Source organism: Monodelphis domestica, chromosome 3 (assembly GCF_027887165.1).
Source record: "Monodelphis domestica isolate mMonDom1 chromosome 3, mMonDom1.pri, whole genome shotgun sequence".
Lineage (NCBI taxonomy): Eukaryota > Metazoa > Chordata > Mammalia > Didelphimorphia > Didelphidae > Monodelphis > Monodelphis domestica.
The window spans coordinates 94310600-94333657 of record NC_077229.1 but is presented as its reverse complement, the minus strand read 5'-3'; the positions used below and the strand labels follow the sequence as shown (position 1 = coordinate 94333657).

At 42.7% G+C, this 23058-nt stretch overlaps 3 protein-coding genes across 3 annotated transcripts in view; 1 reads left to right on the top strand and 2 right to left on the bottom strand.

Moving 5' to 3' along the window:
• DNAJB1 (DnaJ heat shock protein family (Hsp40) member B1) overlaps positions 1-3057 on the bottom strand; it is a 47562-nt gene extending 44505 nt beyond the window's left edge. The window contains exon 1 of the mRNA XM_056822590.1: positions 2933-3057. The gene's annotated coding sequence lies outside the window, so the exon portion shown is untranslated. The remainder of the gene's footprint in view (positions 1-2932) is intronic.
• Positions 1-15352, top strand: part of TECR (trans-2,3-enoyl-CoA reductase) — a 32153-nt gene extending 16801 nt beyond the window's left edge. The window contains exons 2-13 of the mRNA XM_007489048.3: positions 7805-7855; positions 9793-9844; positions 10675-10719; positions 10865-10968; positions 11061-11176; positions 11693-11798; positions 13439-13511; positions 13611-13654; positions 13776-13833; positions 14091-14179; positions 14594-14639; positions 14970-15352. Of these exons, the coding sequence (XP_007489110.1) occupies positions 7805-7855; positions 9793-9844; positions 10675-10719; positions 10865-10968; positions 11061-11176; positions 11693-11798; positions 13439-13511; positions 13611-13654; positions 13776-13833; positions 14091-14179; positions 14594-14639; positions 14970-15097 (912 nt within the window). The 3' untranslated portion in view covers positions 15098-15352. The remainder of the gene's footprint in view (positions 1-7804; positions 7856-9792; positions 9845-10674; positions 10720-10864; positions 10969-11060; positions 11177-11692; positions 11799-13438; positions 13512-13610; positions 13655-13775; positions 13834-14090; positions 14180-14593; positions 14640-14969) is intronic.
• A 581-nt stretch (positions 15353-15933) lies between these two features.
• On the bottom strand, positions 15934-22391 carry NDUFB7 (NADH:ubiquinone oxidoreductase subunit B7). The gene is made up of 3 exons (XM_001377008.4): positions 22106-22391; positions 17559-17727; positions 15934-16099 (listed from the first exon to the last, which is right to left on the bottom strand). The coding sequence occupies exons 1-3, from the start codon at positions 22215-22217 to the stop codon at positions 16006-16008; spliced, it is 375 nt and encodes a 124-aa protein (XP_001377045.1). The 5' UTR covers positions 22218-22391; the 3' UTR covers positions 15934-16005.
• Positions 22392-23058: the final 667 nt, after the last annotated feature.

Here is a 23058-nt window from a genome sequence, read left to right as displayed (position 1 = left end):
TATATATATAAATATATATAAAATTGAGATGGCATCTCTTGACTTGTAATCTCATTTGTTGTTGTTATTTTTTAGATGTGTTCAACTGTAAAAATGGAGATTTTAAAACCAAGGACTTGTGGGGATTGAAGTCTAGGGTTCAAAATCTCCATTAATGGGCTAATCAGCCACGAGCACGTGGTTTTTATTTTGTATCCTTGATTTCTAATAATCCTTAATAAACCTCATTAAATATAATATTTTTATTATTAGAGATATAATTTAATTTTTACACAACTCCTCATGACCCCATTTTGAGAGATTTTCTTGGCAAATATACAGGAGTAGTTTGCCATTTTCTTCTCTAGCTCATATGAGGAAATTGAGGCAAACAAGGTTAAGTGATTTTCCCATGGTCACACAGCTTCTAAGTATCTGAGACCAGACTTGAGGTCAGGAACATAATCCTTCCTTGTTCCAGGCCTGGCACTGTATCTCGACTGTGCCATCTAACTGCCCCTCCATTCCCCCACCCCCTCCCTCCTCCCCTCTTTTGGTAGTTTGAAAACCCGACTGTGCCTAATTCTCATTGGCTTTACTCTTGTCTTTACTTCCTTAAAAGGGTGTATAACCTAGTTCAGAACTGTAGATGGCAGCAGAGGGAAAGAGAGTAAATTGTCCCTTGGTGACATAGATTACCTTTGGCCTTCAGAGAGGAATCATTGCTAACTTGAGGCAGCCTGTGGGTTTGGGAAGTTGTCATCACCCTCAGATCAGCTGTTTCGAGCTTTATCCCTTTCCCTGACCTGGTCTATTTTCCCTTGTATTGTGTCACTCCAGAGTCTAGGGAGAAGGTCCTGGGGAGGATTGTATGAACATCTTGCCAAGGATCACAGGGTAACTTGAGTTAGGTATTCATCCCTGCCAGGACCTTCTTGGAGTGCTACAGTTGTTATCAGTCATGAATTGCAAGATGACCACACCTCTTTGCCCTGCCACACTCTGCTATTTTTCCTTCCTCACCCTCTAGCTCTTTTGGGGTATGGAGCCGACCAAGGCATAGCTCTGAGATCCAGGTATATTCAGCCATGACTAGAAGTTACTGTTGTTAATGAAACATTGTGGGAGGTGGGGTTAGTGATAGAGATGTGAATTTTTGACTTTAATAAGCTTATGGGCACAGAAAGTTCTATCATAGAGATGATTTTTTTTTGCCTGGGGTTCATACAGGAGATCAGCTGCTAGCAGTCCCATAAATTTAAATACTGCCTGGAGTTCTGTGCTAGCACGAGTTCGTTTTGGCTACACATTGGAATGTCAGACTTTTCAAGTGAGAATTCCTCTAAGACTACTGGAACTGTCATCGAGTAGACACTCCTTACCCTCTGGCCAAGATTCTTGCAGGACTGTCCTTGTCCCTTCTTTCTCCATCTCATCCAGCAAAGGGCTGGCTGATACACCATACAGGACCCAAAAGGAAGAGAGATTGTATCTCTCAGCCTTCTTTCCCTACTGGGTCTTGCCCATGAATATCCTTTTGTCAGTTTGCCTTCATTCTGGTCATTTCTCTCTTCTAAACCCTAGTTGTGTCTGATAGATCATTCTTCTATACAGAACTCATTGGTGGCCTTAGTTTGATAGCATTTTGAAATTCTAGCTTATTCCTTATTTATCTGCAGTCAGTCACCTCTCCCCCTTCAGGTCTTTCATAGGAAGACAAAGTCTTTTTTTATTTTTTAGGAAGACAAAGTCTTAAGCTACACAGTAACAGATTACTAAAGCTGGAAGGGACTTTAGGAACTCTCTAGACCAAACCCCTTAGGCTTAAACAGGGAAGGTGTCATATTAATGATAGACTAAAACCAGTTATTTCCTTTCTGGGTTTGTTTTGTGATAGCATGCTTTCTCTCATTCTTTTGCTTTGTGTTTCTTCACTTTGACTGCTTAGCTAATTGAGGGATGCTGAGATATATGAATTTTCTACTGGGTTGACCCTGTCTCAGTCCCTTGGGAGTCTGAGAGGTACTTTTATCCTATAATAGGCACACTGAGGCCTTCAGAGCAGCGAAGGGGCTATCTGTAGACATTCTCACATTTTTTTCTGGGACATAGTGGGTCTGTCTCTTCCAGAAATCCCAAAGATTCTCTTTATTTTTTTCCTTTTCTAGAATGTCATTATATGATACACTGTTCTGTTTGCTGTACTTGGACTATTGTGGGGTCAAGTGGGTGGGATTGTAGCAGTGCTTTGTACTCTCATTGTTAAATGGGCTTGGTGGGGTGGGGAGCATCTTTTTACATCTTGCCTCTAAGTCATGGAGTCTTTCTATCTTCCCCGGAGAGAAAGCATTTATTTGAGAATGAGAATTTGGACATGGAAAATGAGGGATCTTTAGGAGTAACCCTCCCCCATCACTGCCCAAAGATAAGCAACAGCCATGTTATTTCCATCCCTGAGTGGGAATATAACTGAATGGAGATGCCTCCAGGAGGTTTGTAGCAGCCAAATCACTAGGACATCAGGCAGAAGTGTCATAGGGACTTAGAATCATAGGACTTTATAAATGGAAAGGCAACTACTTGCTAGCTCTGTGATTTTGGAAGAGTCTCTTCTCTCTGGCCCTCAGTTTCTTTATCTGACAAATGGATAGACCATGTTGGATTATGAAAGGGTTAGACTAGCTGATCTCTAAGGTTCTTTCTAACTCTAAATCTTAAAATTTTATGATCTCTTCTTAGAGGTTATCTAGTTCAACCCCTTCATCTTAGAGAATAAACAGAGGCCCAGAAAGATTGTGTTTTGTCTAAAGTCATATCAATTAATCAAGAAATATTTATTATGAATAATGAGTAGCTGAATTATATGAGTAGTAAGTATCTAAGCCAGGATTTGAACCCAGGTTTTCTGACTCCAAATTCAATATTTTCCACCATGCCATGATGTCTTCCTTACCTCATGTTGTCATTGAGCTGTTCTGCTGCCCTCAGGGTTCTTGATGTCCTTTTCTGTGAGCTGGGGCTTCCTACAGGACTGCTCCCTCCCTGCTGGATGGTAGAAACTATGAGTGAGTGGTCTAGCAAGCTCTGTTTCCTGTGTGCTGCGCTCCTCCTTACAAGCCTGGGTTTTGGCTGTCCTATGATCTCCCACCTGGCGCCAGGGTACCATGCCAAGGGCATGGGTTGAATTTCACCCCAGCAGCTGGCTGGGCAGAGGGTCTGATTGTATTTTAAGCCATTGAGTGTCTCAGCAGGAACTCAGAGCCCTCTTTCTGGGGAGAGGTTGTTGTGTCCTGTGGTCACAGCCCCCCCAGGAGTCCAGGAACTATTAATATATCTCCTGGTTAAGTCTGCCCTTTTTGTTGAAAGGAGCTGTAAGGGATTTGCACATATGCTAAATCTTGTGTGAAGAAACCTTGACTGACCAGGCAGGGCTTTCCCCTATGAGAAGAGGAACACAATAGACCCTCCTTTATAGAGTGGCAACAATATGAGGGTACCACATATTTTGTTGTGGTGAAGGTGGGAAGGAGAGGAGGAGGGAAAACAGAATTTCTCCTTTATTTGGCCAAAGGATGTAATATGGCAGAACAAGCACTGACTTTGGCGTCTAAAGACTTGGGTTTAAGTCTTGGTTTTGCTGCTTATTTACATATGTGAATTACCCTTTCTGTTTCTTGTTTTCCATATTTGGAAAATGAGGGGAGGTTAAACTTAGATGATATCTTTAATAGCTTTTAATCCTATGATTTTTTATTAAATGAGTGGATGGTACAGATAGCTAGCTTCTGAGATCTTTTCTGACTCAAGATCTTTAATCTGAGGTAGGTAGAAGGGGCAACTTTTTTTGCTTGGGTTCAGAGGGTAGAACAAGTTGCATGCAGTACATGAATATTTCAGAGAGACAGATTTAAGGTTAACATAAAGAAAAATTTCTTAACACCTACAAAATCCCGGTTTGGAAGGGCCACTTTAGATGACTTCTCATCTCTAGTGGTAAGGGCTGAATAATCATTTATTGGGGGTGTTTTAGAAGAAGATTCTTATTAAGATATTAATTGGATTAAAATACCTTTGGAGTTTCTTTCTAATTCCAATATTCTGTGATTCTATAAGTGTGATACTTTTTCCCCAACCCTCCTCCGGAAGTGAATGCCAGGCCTCGTTGTAGGAATGTGTGGTATTCACTGTGCTATTATATATATAGGGCCTTGTTGAAGCTCTCTTTTTCTGCAGGTTTCATAATTCATTGCCTTTTGGGAAAGTGTCAGGTTGTCAATCTAAACTTTCAGGGAGGATCTGTTGTGTCCTCATTTTGAGGGGGAAAAGCCTTACTCATTACTGCATTCAAGGTTTCTTCACACAGGGTTTTATGCAAGTACTTTTGGGGAAGTGTCAGACCCTCAGATAAACCCTCTGCATGAGAACAAACTGTATGAGTTTAGATGATTTTGTTTTGACCCTCCTTTGTCCTAGTTTCTCAGAGTACTGATTAAAAAAAAAAAGGCAATCAGTAATCACCTCTTGGTCATCTTATTTGTACAAGATGGCTGCAAAGTTGTATAAGGCATAGAGCTTTCCACAGTGTTGTGGCTATTAAGACATATACATATGACTACTAGCCATACTAGACCCAAGTTACTAATAATCTCTTAGTTGCCAAATCTGTGACCTTTTTTTCTCAGTCTTCATTCTTCTTGATGTTTTTGAAGCCTTTGACTCCTTTGAACATTCTTTCCTCCTGTATATACTTTTTACTCCAGGCTTTTGGGATACATTTCCAAATCACACCTTTTAACTGTAGCTGTCTCTCAGGATTCTGTCTTGGGTTCTCTTCTTCCTCTATGCTACACTTCATTTGGTGATCTCATCAGCTTCCATGGATTTAATTACTATCTTTATGCTGATGATTCTTTTTTTAATTAAAATTTTTTTTTCTATGCTGATGATTATTAAAGATATCTTTCCTTCCCTGATCTCTCAGGTGACTTCCACGCTCACATCTCCAACTGCCTTCTAGACATCCCAAATTGGATATCTAGTAGATATCTTAAACTCATCAGTATGTCGTATTGTGTGAAAGTACTGATAAAACCTTTATCAGATTATTTACTGTCTCTGGGAGGCCGAGAGAGAATCCCATTTGCAAAATGTTAGAAAACAATTGTAAAAAATTGTTTCTATATGTAATTGTAAAAAAGAAAATTTAATAAAATAAAAAACCTATGAAGGTTAAAAGTAAACTCAGTATGTATAAAGTAGAACTCCTTATCTTTTTCCTAAACTCTTCCCTTTCTCGGTTACTTTTGAAGACAATACCATCTCCAAGTCCCTCAACCTAGGAGTCATTCTGGAGTCCTTTCTGTCTTTTTAGTGCCCTTTCAAAAAAACCTTACACTTTGCTGCCTCCATGCCTTGACCTGCTAGACTCTCCCCTCCATCTCCTTTCAAGCTCAAATCTGTCCTTTTTCAGGGAGACCTTAGATCTTAGTTATTGATCTGTGTCTTATAAATTCCTCCAGCCCTAGATATCATTCTACTCACTAAGAACTTGTTAATCAATTAATAATAAACATTTATATATCCAATATCCAATTTGGCCATCACTCTGGTACTGGGCTTCATCAGCTTCTGCTTGGATTATTGTAATAACCTGCTGGCAGGTCTTCCTGCCTGAAGTTTTTCTCAACTCCAGTTCCTTCCTCCATTCAGCTGCTATAATGATTTTTCTAAAGAGAAAGTCAGATCTTGCTACCCATTCTCTATTTAGTAAAGTCTAAAGACTTTCTTTTGTCTCCAAGATCAAATACAGAATGCTCTATTTTAGCATTCAGAACCCTTTATAACCTAGCTTTCTCCCCACCCTCTTTAGAGTCTTCTTAAATATTACTCCCCAACACATATTCCCCCTCTCCCCTTTTTAACCTTTACCTTCTATCTTAGAATCAATACTGTATATTGGTTCCAAGGCAGAAGAGTGATAAGGGCTGGGCAATGGGGGTTAAGTGACTTGCCCAGAGTCATACAGCTAGGAAGTGTCTGAGACCAAATTTGAACCTAGGACCTCCTGTCTCTAGACCTGGCTCTCAATTCACTGAGCTACCTATCTGCCTTGAAAAATCTGTTTTTTATTGATCCTGAGTTTGGATCAATAATTAAGAGACAGTAGATGTGAAATGGTGTCAAGTCTTGGTGCTTGAATAGAATTAGACCTTTTCCCCCATATGCATTGGTGAGTTGTTAATAGTTTTGGATAAGTGGTCTTTATAGTAATTATAAGCTTACATATGTAGTGTTTTAAGGGTTAACAAAGGGCTAACTACCTAAAGCAATCCTATGAGATTAGGTAGTGCAAAGTTGATGTAATTGCCATTTTTCAGATAAGACAGCCTCAAAGAGGTCAAGTGACTTGACCACAACCCCTCAACTAGTAATGTCAGAAGTGGGATTTAAACTCAGGTGTCTTCTTACAAGATACATTTTGCTAAACTCAGGTTGACTTTGACTTTGGACTTGCTTGGGATGTTTTTAAGGGATGAGATTGATTTTTAGTTAAACCTCCCTGCTAACAGTTGATCTCTATATGATATTTCCTAGTTTTTCCCTATATGTAAAGTGTGTCTCTGACCTGTAATTGCAAGAATCTGTCACCTTCTTGGGAACATAATGCTAAAGTAAAGTAATCCAAAGTGTCTGTTGGATCTCTGAAGGGGAAATGAATGCTGTCATCTCAAAGATTCTCAGAATAGCTGGGATTTCTCAGCAGCTGGGCGAGCCTTGGCTCACGCTGCAACCTCCCACCCCCTGTTTGGGCCTGCAGTATGATTGAGTTTTGATTCCACAAACAGCCATGAAGAGAAGAACCTGGGGTGTGAGGTTGGCAAAGAGTCCTGGGGGTCTAGAGTTGGGAATGTGATAAGTGCTTCAGAGATGATAAAATCATAGATTTAAAGATCTTGTCCAACTCTTCATTTTAGGGAAGCGATTTATTTAGGATATGTAGCTAGGAAGTGTCAGAGGTGGTGGGTCCTACCCCACATATAGTATTCTTTCTACTGACCCAAAGATGTTCTGCTTGTGCTCCTTAACCTTCATTCTCCCATTTAGCTGTACTGTGGTAGCTACTATTGGCAAGGCACGGATAATATTTTCTAAACTCTACTATCTGACATCTCAACCTGAACACAATAGGATCTGCCTTGGCAATCCAAAAAGTAAAAAAATTTATGGCTTATTCAGGTCTGTAGTACACTGTACTTTTTTCCTCCCAACATGTTCCTTCCCCAGGTTCAAAGGCTGCTTACTCTGATGCCATGGAAAACATAAAAACTGTCCCACCATGTGTATCCTTTTGGGGGTTCCCTCAAAAAGAGGTCCCTGGAACTTATTAGGGCTTCATTTTATATTTAGCTGAAAACAGTAATGGTCCATGTCTAAGTGTGATCAGATTACATCTGGGAGGAGAGTTGGCAGTGCTCGGATCAGGGACCAGCTCTCTTCCCAGCACCGTGGCAGAATTTGATCAGACTCTAGGGGCTGGGTCATACAAGAGGCATTTCCGAGCAGGGAAGATTGGTTTGGGGGGCTGATTTGAAAAGCTCATTGGTGTCCGGATTTAGCCACACCTCGATTCCCCCCAATACTTTTGGGAATAGATCTGCCTTAGAGCACTCCCCAGTGGCAGTGAGTGGAGAGGCTTGACAGCATGGATATGAACATGGTGGCCCGAGAGGCCAGTCAGGTGATGGCCCCCAGCATAAACAGTCTGCCCCGACCTGTTCCACCAAAAGCCACTAAGAAACCCAAAAAAGCTGTTCTCTTCTTTGAGGTGGAGATTCTGGATGCCAAGACACGGGAGAAACTGTGTTTCCTGGATAAGGTAAAGACTTTTTTTTTTTCTTGAGTCTTGCTCATTTGGTGGGTGTCTTGGGAATCCTGGTCCAGAAGTCTTGGGAAGTCTGGCCTAGACTTGGCTGCAGCATAGTTCCTCAGCACCTTTTCTTGTTTCACTTACATCATCCCCCTCAGACTACCTTCCCCCACCTCCTACCCAATCCATATTTCAAAATGTGGATTCTTGCAAAGTAAGAGGACAATCTCCAAAGGCAGTGAGTGGGGAAGGGGTAGGGGAGAATACTTTGGGGTGCAATTTAAATAGGAATTTAAATGCATGAGTTCTCAATCTCATTTATAGAAGTCATTCCACAACCCCTAGGTATAGAGAAAGTGGTGCTTCATTGAGGTGTGTGAATGGCCACAAGAAGTGGGGGTGGGGAAATTTAGAAATAGATAAGCCATAGGATCATAGAATTTAAAGCTAGAATCTCATGGACCATCTAGTCCAATCCCTTTATTTTACAGCTGAGGAAATTTAGACAAGTTAAGTGATTTTTCCAAGGTCATAGATATTATATAGCAGAGCCAGAATTTGAATCCTGGTCCTCTGACCCAAAATCCTATATCATCTTTCCAGACTAACTCTCCTTCCTTCTTCTGCTCTAGGTTTTTCATATTGTAGGTACTTACTAAATGTTCATTGACTTCATAGTCTTTCACTAGCGAGTATTTGGTAGGCTTGGCCATTCTCAGTGATGAGTAAATGAGGACCTGCTCAATAGGTTCTCTGTTTCCTATTTAACATCAGAAAATGGGATAGGTCTAAACCTCCTAGGTATGATGGTGTATGACCTGCCCCTGGAGCTCTCTTGAACTCTGGGAAAGAGGTGGATGAGCATGAAAATACAGGTACTCAATTCCATCTTTTCCTTTATTTAAACCTTGAGTGAGGATTTGGTTTGTCTGAGACCCATAGCTTGTCAAGAGGAAGAGGAAATGGTTTGAGTATAGGTTAAAGACTTTTACACAATGATCTACATCTTCTCAAGGAAAACCCAGCTTTTTGAAGGCTTCGTTGTCAGAATCTTAAAGTCCATTTTCTACTTTTCTGTCGGATCAAAGGAGGTTCTGGGTTTCCTGAGGTGTTTAGTCCCCTCTATCAGTCTTTACCCAGAGCTTTCACACCTTTAAATCCCTTTAACAGCTGTAAATTGGACAGATTCTCCCCTACTGGGTTGAAGGGTTTGGAGCTTTTTTGTCAAACTCCTGTCTATGGCAAGTCTGCCACCTGCAGGTGTTTGCCTGGCTACTTAGTCTATTCCTTATATCTTTGAGTGTCTGTGCCCTTGAAGGGTAGATTTTTCTCTTTTTTATTGTAGTAGATATAATAGTGAGCATAACCTCGCCCCAGGCAAGAAAGGCAAAATCTTCCCCCCTATTTCCCTTTCCCTGCCAAACTTTCAGTTTGGGAAGAATAAGATTCTCTGCACTTAGGCTTTTGTGAAAGGAAGCTGATGTGTGAAGTCTCCTTAAGATGACTCCAGAATAAATTTTCTTTGAGGGCCACATACTGTGGGGTTCCCACCTGTCTGCTGACCCTGACTTAGGACTGTTGGTTTCTTATAAACTTCATCTCCTAATAAGTTTTTGTTTTGAGGCTTAAGATTTCCTTCCATTCAGCTTTGGCTTCCTTGATGAGGGTGAGATATTCTTATATTCTGCTGTAGGACAACTTCCTGGTAGCAATTCCTTGGGATGGGCTGGGGTGGTGGTGGTAGTGACTTGAGTCACCCTTCTACCAGGAGATGTTCCCTTTTTCTGGCTCTCTACTTTCATCCTCCTGCATAGAGAAACCCCCTTCCCCCCCACTTTCCTCTACCCCTACCCACAACCTCCAACCTAAGAAGAAGTAAGAGATCCTGGCTCCTAGGACTACCCTCCTGCCAGAGCTAACACTACCCCTGGTACACTTCTTCTCAGGTGGAACCCAATGCCACCATTGCTGAGATCAAGAACCTCTTCACAAAATCACGTATGTATCTTGGCCCTAGTGGGGGGCACTGGGCCTCTCAGGAATCTCACAGAATGTCTCTCAGAGCTGGATGGGACCCATTTTACAGATGAGGAAACTTAAGAGACTACTCCTTCCCTTCTGCTGATGTCTGACTCCAGAGAAGGGGGAATGATGGGAGGCACTGAGTATGAGCTCTCTTGGCCTTTCTCTCCTTTGCTGGTTGTGATGGGCTAAATAATGGCAGCCATTGGGGCATTCAGGCTTATGCTGGGATGGGTAGTCTAACCAAGAGCAAGAGTCAGAATATACTAGTGTCATAGAGAAAGAGCACAGTAAAATGAAAGAAACAACCAAACCAAGTCCTACCTTTGCTGTGAAAATGGATTTTCACTGTTGGTTGATGAGAGCTCCCTCCTGTGTTGTTAGTAATATAGCAGTTATTTTAAAGACAATTCTTGCTTTTATGATAGTCAGTGTAGTGTGGTGGAAGGATATTCATAAAGTAAATATAGAAATTGAATGTAAGAACCCTCAAAATATATAGTGGGTTGTCTTGAAATACTCCACATTTAAGCAAAGGGATAAATTGTTGATGGGGGAAGCACTGGGAACTGCACCAAAAAAAAAAAAGAATAATTTTTTCCCCCTATTAGACAAGGAATGAATGTGTTCCGATATGCTGGTGCCTCTGGAGTTTAAGCAACAGAGGGGAGAGAATTTGACCAGTTGGCTGGGGTGGAATGTGTAATATTATGATGAGTTTTGGTGGGTCATCTTAAGGACATGTTCCCTGAGGTGAGAGATTACAAGGATAGGGTCTTCTATCATCTCTGCTTCTCTCTTCCTAGATCCTCAGTGGTATGCTGCCCGGCAGTCTTTGCGGCTGGATCCTAGTGAGTAAACGCTTTGATAGGGACCCAGAAACTGAGTGCTCTAACTTCTTCACACAGTAACTTTGGGACAGAGGATTCATCTGGTATTTATCTTTGTGGGTTTCTCTCTTTCCTTGTCTTTTCTTCCCCCTTTTCTCACATACAGAGGGCAAGTCCTTGAAGGATGAGGACATTCTGCAGAATCTGCCAGTGGGGACCACAGCTACGCTTTACTTCCGAGATCTGGGAGCCCAAATCAGCTGGGTGACGGTGAGATCCATACTCTTTTTTCCCTAGAGCCCCTGCCCCAGTGTGTGGCCTCCTTTCCTTCCCTCCCTTCACTCACATTCCTCGCCACCCAGGTATTCCTGACAGAGTATGCTGGCCCTCTACTCATTTACCTGCTATTTTATTTCCGAGTACCCTTCATCTACGGTCACAAGTATGACTTCACATCTAGTCGGCATACTGTGGTTCAGTGAGTATGGCCTTTGGGCATAGGAATGGGCAAACTTGGGCATGTTTCCAGGCCTGCCATATTCCCCTTTGTCCCCTGTTTCCCATGCCATCACTGGAGAGCTGCAGGAAAGGGTCTGGATGAGTGTTTGTTAGGGCAGCTGAAGAAAGGGGTTCCTGCTCAGTTAACAGGTTAGTCTGGATGATATAATTGGAGAGGCCATACAGTGAAGTGGATTTGGATTTAGGTTTGAGATCCAATCCCAACTCTCTTACTTAATGCCCCTTTTGGTACTTTGGGCAAGTCCTTTATCAGCACTTTGTCTCCAGTTCATCATCTGTAAAATGAGGGGGTTGGATAAGATAATCTCTCTTGAAATTCTCTTCAGCTCTGATCCAATGATTCTTAGGACTTCAGAACTCCCTTTCAGTTGTGAGATTTCCCTCCCTATTATGATTGGCAGGGACAAGGGGTGGAGTGGGGTGAGGTATAGGAGTCCAGAGTTCTGAACAATTCTTTCTTTCCTTCCTCCCTTAGTCTTGCCTGTATCTGTCACTCATTCCATTACATCAAGCGCTTACTGGAGACACTGTTTGTTCACCGATTCTCTCATGGGACAATGCCCCTACGTAACATTTTCAAGGTTAGCCTTGGGTGGGTAGAGGAAAGAGGGAAGGGGGCAGGTACTGTGCTGTGTCTTGATTTTCTGATGTGAGAGGGCTTCACATTTTTAGGTGGCTAAATGGAGGTCTGTTGGCCTTGCTGCAGGGGACTTTATTAGGGTTCTGCCATATTGGAAGATATACTGTTAACTGGTCTTATTCAATTTGGTGACCCAGTTATTACCCTGAAGCTCCCAGAGATTTCTTGGGATGATGATGATGATCCTGTTCATCAAAGGCTGAGATTTCATGGTAGACCTTGCTATAGAAGTTTCTGGGAAAAGTCTGCTCTCCCCTCCCCAGACCTCAAGTGGTATTGTCTTGCTGATCCCTTGGATCCTATTGTTGGAGATTGATGAAGCCATTAGTCAGTCTGCCTGCTTCCTTCTCTTCCCACTGCTGTACTGACTTCCCTGGCTCTAGGCTAGCATGGGATTTATTAGAGGGGCAGCATTAATGAAACATAAGGTAGTTGAGTCAAAATATACTTTAAAAAAAAAATCCTTCCTAACAACTCTTAAGACAGGAGGGCAAGGACTAGGCAAATAGAGTTAAGTGACTTGCCCAGGGTCAAGCAGCTAGAAGTGTCTGAGGTCAGATTTGAATCTGAGAGATGTAGTTTTAATCCTGGCTCTGACATATACAAGTTGTGTGAGATCCTCAGGAAGTTTTAGCCTTTTTAGTGCTTGGCTTTCTTATCCATAAAATATCAGTAATACTTGAACTATCCACATCACAGGAGTTTTAAGAGGGAAATGTTTTTAAAATCTTAAAATGTTGCCTAGTTATATTTTCATTTTTTGAGAAAGAAGCAGTCTGGCATAATTTACAAATACAAGATAAGAGGAGGCATGTTTGGGTGAGTCTGTCTGAAAAAGATCAGGGGATTTAGTGGACTATAAGCTCAATATGAGCCAATCCAAGTTTGGCATGGTAGTCAAAAGCTATTGTAATCTTGGATATCTTTTATAGAAGCATAACTTGCAATAATGAGGTGATAGTCCCATTTATACACCCACTGGTCACACCATCTGGAATATTGTGTAGTTTTGGAAGGACATTGACTCCCTTTGGTGTGTGCCAGAACAGTGCAACCAGTATAGCCAAAGGGCTCTGTATATGAAAATGAGTTGAAGAAACTGAGGTTGTTTAGATGGGAGGAGAGAAGACAAGTAGTACATGCTTAACTTTGTCTTCACATATTTGAAGGACTGTCACGTAGAAGAGGAATTAGTTTAGTCTCACAGGGAAGAACTGAGTGATGGGGGAAGTTGTAAAAGGGCTGCTTTGGACGTGATTTCAGAGAGCTTCTGGTTAGGTGGAGTGGGTTGCCTCTGGAGATGTGGGAACATCTTCCCATAAGTAGCCATTTGTGTCTCTGGGAATGGAATCCTTTTTTGTGAATGGGTTGGACTAGCTAAGTGATTTCTGGGTTCAAGGGGAAACTCAGTTACTTAGTAATTGTATGACAATTCAGTTAACTTCTCTAAAGCATATAATTTCCCCACAACAAACACGAGGTAGGTAGTGCAAGAATGATTATTTTTATAGATGAATTGAGATTTATAGGATTGAGATTACAAGTATTCACACCCATTTCTCTGCCTTTTCCTGTTTTCAGAACTGTACCTATTACTGGGGCTTTGCTGCCTGGATGGCCTATTATATCAACCACCCTCTGTATACTCCCCCAAGTGAGTGACCCAGTCTCTGCTCTGCCCTGGGGACCCTTGGGGATTTGCTGGTGCCTTAAGCTGATATTCACCATGTTTCTTCTCTTTTTCCCTCCATAGCATATGGTGGTCAGCAGGTGAAACTAGCACTTGCCATTTTTGCGGTAAGGGGGCCCCTGGGAATGGATAGTAGTCTAGGGTATTGTGTGTGGTGGTTGGGATGGAATTCTTCTGGAGGGGATAGTTTGGAGGCTAAGACCTTGTCTAATTATGGCCCTTTCCCAGCTCTGCCAGCTAGGTAACTTTTCCATTCACATTGCTCTGCGGAATCTGCGCCCAGCAGGTGAGTGATGGGATTCATAGCAAACAGGTATGTGTGTGGGCTTGCTAAGGTCAGATTAGGTTTGTTGGGACTGTAAGCATAGTTAAGAGAGTGTGTGGCATTTGCTATTATCTTTGTGTTCTTGGACAAATCTTATGACCTCTGTGGGCCTCTTTCCCACATCTGTAAAATAAGCCTGACTGGAGTAGATGTTCTCCAAGGACCGTTCAAGTTCTGAGGGTGTAAAATACTGATGTTATTCATCCACTCATTTACAGGTTCCAAGACCCGGAAGATACCTTACCCAACCAAGAACCCCTTCACATGGCTCTTTCTGTTGGTGTCATGTCCCAATTACACATATGAGGTAAGAGCCTCTCCTTTTAGCTTTTTAGTATTTGCTTTCTCTGATTCATTGGATTTAGGGTTATCTTCTGCCCACATTATCCTTACTTTGTGAAGTCCCAGGTCCTGGATAGTAGAATGGGGGGTGGGGTGGGGGATCCTATGGGTCCTAAGAACGAGTAGCTATTTAATTCTAAACCAGGACCAAACAGTATCCATTCCCTTTCTTGCCTTGATCAGGCCAAGATTTCCTGGCCTGCACCAGAAACCAAGAGCTCTTATGTTATTTTATCACCAAGATCAGAAGTTTCAGTTATCTTGGAGGGTAGGCAGATGTAAGGGCCACTGTCATGCTTCAGCCAGCCTATATTTGGAGAAGTTGGTGTTGGCCAGGGATACTAAGCCTTAACTGCACTCTAACCTTTTTCTTCCATAGGTGGGGTCCTGGATTGGGTTTGCTATCATGACCCAGTGCCTCCCAGGTGAGACTTCCAACTTCCTTTCTGTACCTCTTGGATAAACTTAAGCTGGACCTGGGCAACAAAGGAAACCTTAGCATTTAGTCTTTCTTCACCAGCATGGTAGAAAATACTAAATGTAGGAGTCAGAAGCCCTGGGTTTTGAGTCCTGTTACTGCCTTTCTGTCACTGATAGTATTTCTCTTGTCCTGTTTCTTCATCTACAAAATGAAAGGGTAGGGCCAGAATGGAAGAACTAAAAACCCTCCTAATTCTAAATCTTAAGATATCTAAAAGGGCCTTCCTGAAGCACCAAAGGCAGGGATTTCATCCTTTTCTTCTGTTTCTCCACAGTGGCTCTCTTCACCCTCGTGGGCTTCATCCAAATGACCATCTGGGCCAAAGGAAAGCATCGGAGCTACCTGAAAGAGTTCCGGGATTATCCCCCACTACGCTCTCCCATTATCCCCTTTATTCTCTAAACTGATCTCTTGGAGTGGCTTCTCCCCTTGGTGATTATTATTGGGCAGCTTCTCAGCCTCAGCTTTTTGTGCCCCAGGGGTGCCCAGGACCCCTTCTCCTCCCCTCCCCCCTTACTGACCCAGGGGCCAGTTCAGCTATTGCCTGGGCAGAGGGCTTGGTCCTCACCTTTTTCTGACTGAAACATAACATGGGCTCTGTAGGAGGGACACAGGTCTTGTTTTCTGGCGACAGGAATAAAAGACATCCTAATTCCAGCAGTTCTGAGTGATTCTTTGGTGGTATACACTGTGGAAGGGGGTGAATAGGAGGCTAAATAGGAGCCCTAGTGTTGAGGCAGGCATAAGCCCAAACTTATTGTTGACACCAACATGCACCTCATCTTGTGTGAGTACTGTCTATATCTTTACATAAAGTTAACATACAAGCCTCATCCAGTAATTCTTAAAAAAACAACTCTGGTCCTGTTTTATTCTTTCTCAAATAAAGTTTCCCCCGAGGAAGGCCCTTATATCATGGAAAATAAACATGAAGATGCCTATCCAGCTTGAGGAAGTTTAAGAGGAAACATCAATGTTATAAGTATAAACATGGGTACTGGTTGGAGGGCTCTCTAATGGTGCACCTGAAAGCAGAGAAACCTTGTAAAGTTCAGGGGCAGTCATTAGAGAGAGCTCAGGATTTGGGAGCCATTCATACCCAATGTGGTTATCCTCTGAAAAGGTCTCGGGAACCAGAGAGCCTGGTTGGGGTAGAGGCTAGGCAGGGAATACCTGAGGCCCTCACTATATAGATGGGTGGTTCTTATTAATGGCAAACATGGGCCTCTGAGTGGACCTCGAAGGCTAAAACAGTGTTTATTCAGTTGGTACATAGTCATGGGGATAGAGCTGGGGTCTTATGGTTGTGGCTATTGTGATGCTGAAGATTCAATCTTTGCCCGACGCTTCTGTTGTACCAATAAACGCCGTTCTCGCTCAAACTCTTTCATTCGGCCCACATAGCTAGGAGAAAAATGGGAATGCATCAGTTTGGTTATCACTAAGGTAACTCCACCCTCAAGCCCATAAATTGCCAATGTTCCCTACTGATCTGTAACATGCCTTCTCCCACAGGGTAGCTCTCTTTTGGGCCTGTTAAGGTGGCAGCAGCAGCTCTCCCTTGTAAATTAGCCACTCTGGTACGTGGGATAATTCGGGAACCAATCAACTCTCTTGGGGGTGGCAGCAGTGGTGTGGGGAGCTGGTTTTGAAACCAGAAAAGGCTATTAAGGATAAGCATTGTTTTAAGTCCAGCTTACTGCCCCTAGCTCATGGATGAGTATGAGAATCCCTAGGAATTAAAAGCCTAAGGCCCAAAAGTCCAATTTAAAGCAACATCTCCCATGTCTAAGATGACACTCTCATTCTTACTGGGTCTAACCTCACCTCAAGCTTAGCATAGCTGGGACTCCCAAGTGTTGTTCTGGGCTTTCCTTAGTTTGGCAGTGTCTTCCTACTTCTCCCTGGTCATATGTTCTATGTGTTGAGGGAGGGGAATCATGCCACTTGCAAAGCTGGATTTGCTAGGAATTGTGAATGATGGATAGATGCTAGGGGCTATACCATTGTCCCAAGGCTTTCCTAATCTCATCTCTAGCCTTGACTTCCTCATGCTTGGGATTTGCATCTCCTGTTATTTCTTGGATTTCTCCTCTAGAATTCTGCCAGGGCTTCAACTTAGCATGGGCAAAGCTGGGTTCCTCATCTTCTTCCCAACGATAATCAATTAGCAGGTTTCTATTAATGATCCTACCCTAGGACTTGAAGTATTGGTTATTTCAGATTTATTTGTATTCACTAATAATCACCTGTACCACTAACCTCTCTAGCTTGGACTTCATCCCTCTCACCTGGGCTAACAGATAAAGTCTTTATTATAACTGGTTTCCCCACCTCCAGTGCCTCTTCAGCACAGACCACACCAGGCACCTTCCTATAGCACATCTCTGACTACACCACTCGTCTGGGCAGAAAATAGCTCCCATTGGTTCAAAAGATCAAATTCAAACCTATGAGCCCGACAACAGATCCTTTATAGTTTAGTCCCTAATTCCCTTTTCAGCTTCATCTTCTACTTCTGTGCCTGTCAAGTTGATTTCATTGATTCCTTTCTCCCCATAAATATCATATCCTTTCTCAGGAGTAGTGGGGGTTGGGTAGCCAGGGACTTATTCCTGGTGCTCAGTGCAGAATATCAGGGTTTTTTGAGGTGGGGGAGGCAGGGAAAAGAAGTAGGAAGGAGGGATGAGAACTGTGTTTAGTAGGATGGGTGGAAGGAGTCTTTACTCCTGATACTGGGAGTGTGGGAGTGTGAACTGAACCTTTGTTTCAAGTACAGGGTTGGAATGGGTTGGACTGAGAGGGAATCTGTGGAAAGTATATGAATGGGGTGGGCTTGGGGTATAATAGAGATGAAGCTTACTCCTCATGCTGGCAGAGGTCCCAGACGTGCTTCTCATGGCCACAGGCCAGGAAATTGGGAAAGGTGTCCCGCTTACACTTGAGAAGTCGGATGAGATGGTGTGCGCAATAATCCCGATGTTTCAGCATCAGCTGTGCATCATTCATTTCCTGCTGTGTGGCCACCATCTCTGCACCCATTGGAAAACCAAGATAAGGACTATGTATAGGCTGGGGTCTTGCCACAATCTCTCTGCCTTACTCTAGGCCCTCTTCCCTTATTTCCTTTAGGGAGCCTCCCTGACTACCATTTTGTACACTAATCCTCTCTTACTGGGGATAGCAAACTGGAATCTGCACCTCCTGCAAAGAAAATGATCAGGAGAACTGTTATAAACCCAACTGACTAACATGGAGGCGCAGGCTGTGGAAACAGAAATGATGGAAACTTTGTTGAGGAAGTGGCTTCTTTATAATACAATCAGAAAACAGAAAAACCAGAAATAAACATGTTCTCTAGATACTGGAAGAGCATATATATATTTTTAAACCCTTACCTTTCATCTTAGAATTCTAAGGCAGAAGAATGGTAAGGGCTAGGCAATGGGGGTCAAGTGACTTGCCCAGGTCACATAGCTAGGAAGTGTCTGAGGCCAAATTCAAACCTAGGACCTCTCTAGGCCTGACTCTCAATCCACTGAGCCACCCAATTGCCCCCCGGATGAGCATATTTTAAAAGAGATCTGGGGAAGGACAGTATTTCGGTGTAAAAAAATACACAATTCTGAGGGGAGAAGAAAGGAAGAGCTGTCTGAAGAGACCATTATGGACTTAGGATTTGTCTTTTTTCAAAAAAGGCATGTATAATTAAAAACTTGAAAAGACCTACATGAAGTAATGAAGAGTGAAATGAACCAAGAGAATGTTAATACTTGCTTGTGAATGTCTGACTACCTCCAAACAAAGAATTGATAAAAAAGAAACAAAAGATGTAATTTATATATACATTTGTTTTGTCAGGTGATGCCTTCTCTCATTTAGGGAGGGAAAGAAGGAGGGGATGAGATACCTGGGGATTCTAAAAAAGAAAAAAAGATATATAGAAAATAGAACCAAGGACAGGGGATGAATCAAAGAAAATGCTATAATACTCTAAAAGAGTGTCAAAGTGCTAAAACCCAGAATATACTGAGGCTGGTGTTGGATAGTGTAAACCTTAAAATTTCTTAGACTTATAAATGTTGGAAATCACCATTGGGAAATTTCATACTTGGAAAATTTCTTAATGATAGTGTATTGGAATGTGAACCCCATTGGCCTGGGAGGTTCCTTCTCCTCCCTTCTTAAGATTACTTTAGGACAGAAACCTTTTGTTGAACAATGGAAAGGGCTTTGACCTATGCTTAAGCACAGAACAGGAATTTCTTTGAGTCATGATTGATTTTAGAATTGATACAATAGAGATACTTGGAATGACAGAATCAGGTCTTGGAAAATACAATTTCCACCCCACTCAGTCCTAACAGGATTTAGGAAGGGCTGCAGCATAGATCAAAATTTAATTATTTGAGAATATGACCTCCAACAGACATGTGCAAAGCCCAGACCTCTGGGCGGTCCTGGGTTAAGCTAGAGCCACCATTGGCACAGGGAAAATGATGGACAGTGATTGGTAGATGTGAGAACTGAGGGGAGGGAACTTGGATGGTTTCCTTAAAGAGAGAGGGGTCTGAGGTTGGGGGGTTGGAGTGTTTTGGCTCTGAGTGGTTGGAGAGGTGCTCTGAGAAGCTTGCTCTGAAGGAAGCTGAAGGTGGGGGCCTCTGAGACTGTTTCTCCATTTTGGTCACGTGAGTAATAGGGACTGATCTCTTTTCTTTGCCCCAGCTATCTAAGGGCTTGGGCCTTTTGGCCCAGCCTAAGCAAAAGGGGTATTTAAGCCCTATTCCTTTCTCTCCCCTTTCTCTCTCTCTAATTCCTTTCTTCCTCCTGTCTGTAATTAAACTCTATAAAAGGTTGACGGCTGACTTGAGTTTTCATTTAGGAATTACATAGCTGAATTCCTTGGCGATCTTAAATTAATATATATCAGTCTTTTAAAGTGATTTCCTTGTCACAATAGTAAAAATAGCAAAAAAGGGCTTTCAAGAAATTATATCAGTGAAGGGGGCAGCTGGTGGATTGAGTCAGGCCTAGAGATGGGAGGTCCTAGGTTCAAATTTGGCCTCAGACACTTCCCAGCTGTGTGACCCTGGGCAAGTCACTTGACCCCCATTGCCTAGCTCTTACTACTCTTCTGCCATGTAATACACAGGATTGACTCTAAGACAGAAGGTAAGGGTTAAAAAAAACAAAAAAAAAACAAGTTATATCAGTGGAGAAGGAGTATCAAAGAAAGCTCCTAAATTGTGCCTGGCTGATTTTCAGGCTTGGAACAGACCCCAAATGGCTAAAAGGGATTAGAAACACAAGACAGGAGAGCTACTGACTGCTCTCAAGTTCATGACATCAGACATGGCTATCCCCTATACACAAAACTGCTAGCTAAATTTCTGAGCTACTGTTGGTGAAAGATCTTGGAGGATAGGAGAAGTGCTACAGGTGTGAAGAAGAGCAAATATAATTTTCCAAAAAAAGGAAAAAGTATAAAATCTGTAAACTGAGGGTAATGTAAAAAATCTGGAACATGTTATATTAAGGGAAATAATTAAAAATAGGAAGGGCTGGCAAAGCTTTTAATGCAGTCTAATCAGATGCATCTGAGAGCACCTCTGATGCCATCTCTGTGGATGAGATGTTAGGTGGCAGCAGACAAATAGGTCAACTTGGAACTGTATTTAAGGAGTTGATATAAACTTGTAGGGTGGAATGTTCCAAGAAATCTGTCCTCATTCAATGCTTTTTACCAATAAATTGGATGGAGGCATTCATTATTAAATACGTGAATGATAATACAACTAATAGAACTCAGATGTTGGATAACAATATCCAAAAAGATCTTTTCCAGTTAGGCTAGGTTATATCTAGTAAGATAGAATTTAATAATAATAAATGTAAGGGGACAACTAGGTGGCTTGGTGGAGAGATGGGAGGTCCTGGGTTCAGATTTGGCCATAGACACTTCCTAGCTCTGTGACCCTGAGCAAGTCATTTAACCCCCTCTGCCTAGCCATTATTGCTCTTCTGCTTTGGAACCAATACAGACTATGGATTCCAAGATGGAAACTAAAGGTTTAAAAAAAAATGCAAAAGCTTTACACTGAAAGACTGAAAAAAAAAGCCACTACACTTTCATACAACTTGAAGAATAAGTCAGGAGAGAACTGGCTAGATGATATGGGGGAAATATATAGGTTTTAGGGGGTTGCAAAGTCAATACAAATCAGGACTGATAGGAAAGCCAAAAGAACATGTAATATTAGGCTGAGTTAAGAGAAGTATATCACAGTAACACATTTAAATCCTGGTCAGATCACTTCTGGGGTCTGTATTCAGTTCTAGATTTGAAGTCAGGAAGAACCGGGACTGACATTTCTGTCCGGTGTTCTGGAGCAAACCACTTAATTTATAAATCTTAAGTTTCCTCATCTGAAACGAAAACAGTAACAGCCAGTGACTTTTCCACAAGTGTTAGGATAAATGAAATAATTTATGTAAAAGCATCATACATACATATGTATGAATTATGAAAACTATTCTGGGCACACGTTAGGAAAGACGGAAGCTGGAGGGCAACCAAACTAGGTAGTGATTCAGACTAGTAGAAGGAACGGGGGCTGTTTAGCTTGAAAAAGAGAAAGCTCATACGGGATAGCCATTAAATATTTGGCATATTCAGACACTTCCCAGTTATAACCCTGGACAAGTCACTTAACCTCCATTGTCTAGCCCTTACCACTCTTCTGCCTTGGAACCAGTATAGATTACAAGATGGAAGGTAAGGGTTTATTTAAAAAAAAAAATTGGCATACTTGTGATTCTGGATAAATCACATAAACCTCCGGTCTGCTTAGTTTCCTCAACGATAAAAAGGAGCTCACCTCCCAGGGTTGTAAGGCTCATTTAAGATAAGGGTTAAAAATGCTTCATAAGTCTGACACATAGTAGGTGTTAGTCCGGTTCCCTTCCATTCCTGCAGTACCTGGCACATAGTAGGCACTCAGGAAATAGCTGTCATAGGCAAGAAGGGGTGGCCTTATTTTTGAGTCAGAAGCAGCGAGTAGAAGTTAGCAGCCATTAAAACTACGCTCGGGGCTGTCCAAGAAAGGACAGCAGATCGGGACAAAGAGAGGTCTTGGAGGTAATTTGGTCCCAAACCCTCATTTTACAAGAGGGGAGGTAACAGATCACTAAAGAAGTAGTGAGACTTGCCCAAGGTCATAGAGGCAAAACTGGCAGAGCCGGCATTTCACATGCCTTCTAGGCTCCCTCAACTTGGGGAGGGGACCCGGATCCTCCCCTATCAGCCGCTGGCGGCACCAGACCCCCGGCAGGTTCACTCGGGAGGTTTTTTCCCCTCTCCCACCTCGTCCCCGTCCCTCGGTTTCCCCTAGCCTCAGCGAGTGCCCTCACCTCGCTCCTTGCGTTCCGAGAAGCCATATTCCGGGGGAAAGGTGGGCATCTTCAACGGGTCGGGCTCCACCTCCGCGTCCCACAAGTAGCGCCGAGCAAGGTGCGCACCCATTTTTGGCTGCTGCTTCTGAACCCCCGGCCTCGGCCTCGGCTCCCGGGGTCACCTCAGCCTCCCCCTCCTACCCCGGAAGCTCAGAGCCCCGGAGCCCCACCACTTCCGGGACAGTCTACTAAACTTGTTCGCTACAGACTATAGAGGCGTGAGAACTAGAAGATTTTTCGCTTGCGCCCTCTTGCGGAATACTTTAGAAGCATTCAGTTGAAAATTTCGGAAGAGAGGCGGGGCCCAGGATCGGCATTAGGGCAGGCTCATGCATAAACCTAGTTATATAAGAGGTGGGCAGTACGACCTGTTGTAGCGGGGTTGGAGAATATCCCATCCCATCCCATTCCATTCCATTCCACGTCACATCACGTCACATCATATCGCATCTTAATCTTCCTTTCTTCATGGGGATGGACTGAGACAGAGACAGCGAGACCGCTTCCCTACCCATGCATTTCAACCTTAAACAAACATTAAGTGCCAACTGTGTTCATCCCTTTGTGTAAACTGCTGGGGTTGGAAAAAACGGAAACAATTAGTGCTTGTGATCAGCTTGAATGCACACAAGTCAGCAGTAAATCATCAAACATATGAAGGCATACTCTGTATAGCCTGGGCACTATGCTAGGGGTTGAGGATAAAGATAAAAATAAAATCGTTCCTGCCCTCACGGAGCTTACATTCTACCAGGAGAGACAAAATAATGATTATTATCAGGGCTTTTGTAAAGCTCAAATGAGATAATAGATGGCAGACCCTTTGCAAACCTTAAAGCAGTACTATAGAAATGTCACCTATTTTTATTAGCCTCAGTCTGGCCTTGAATTCAATCTCTGAACATTCTACT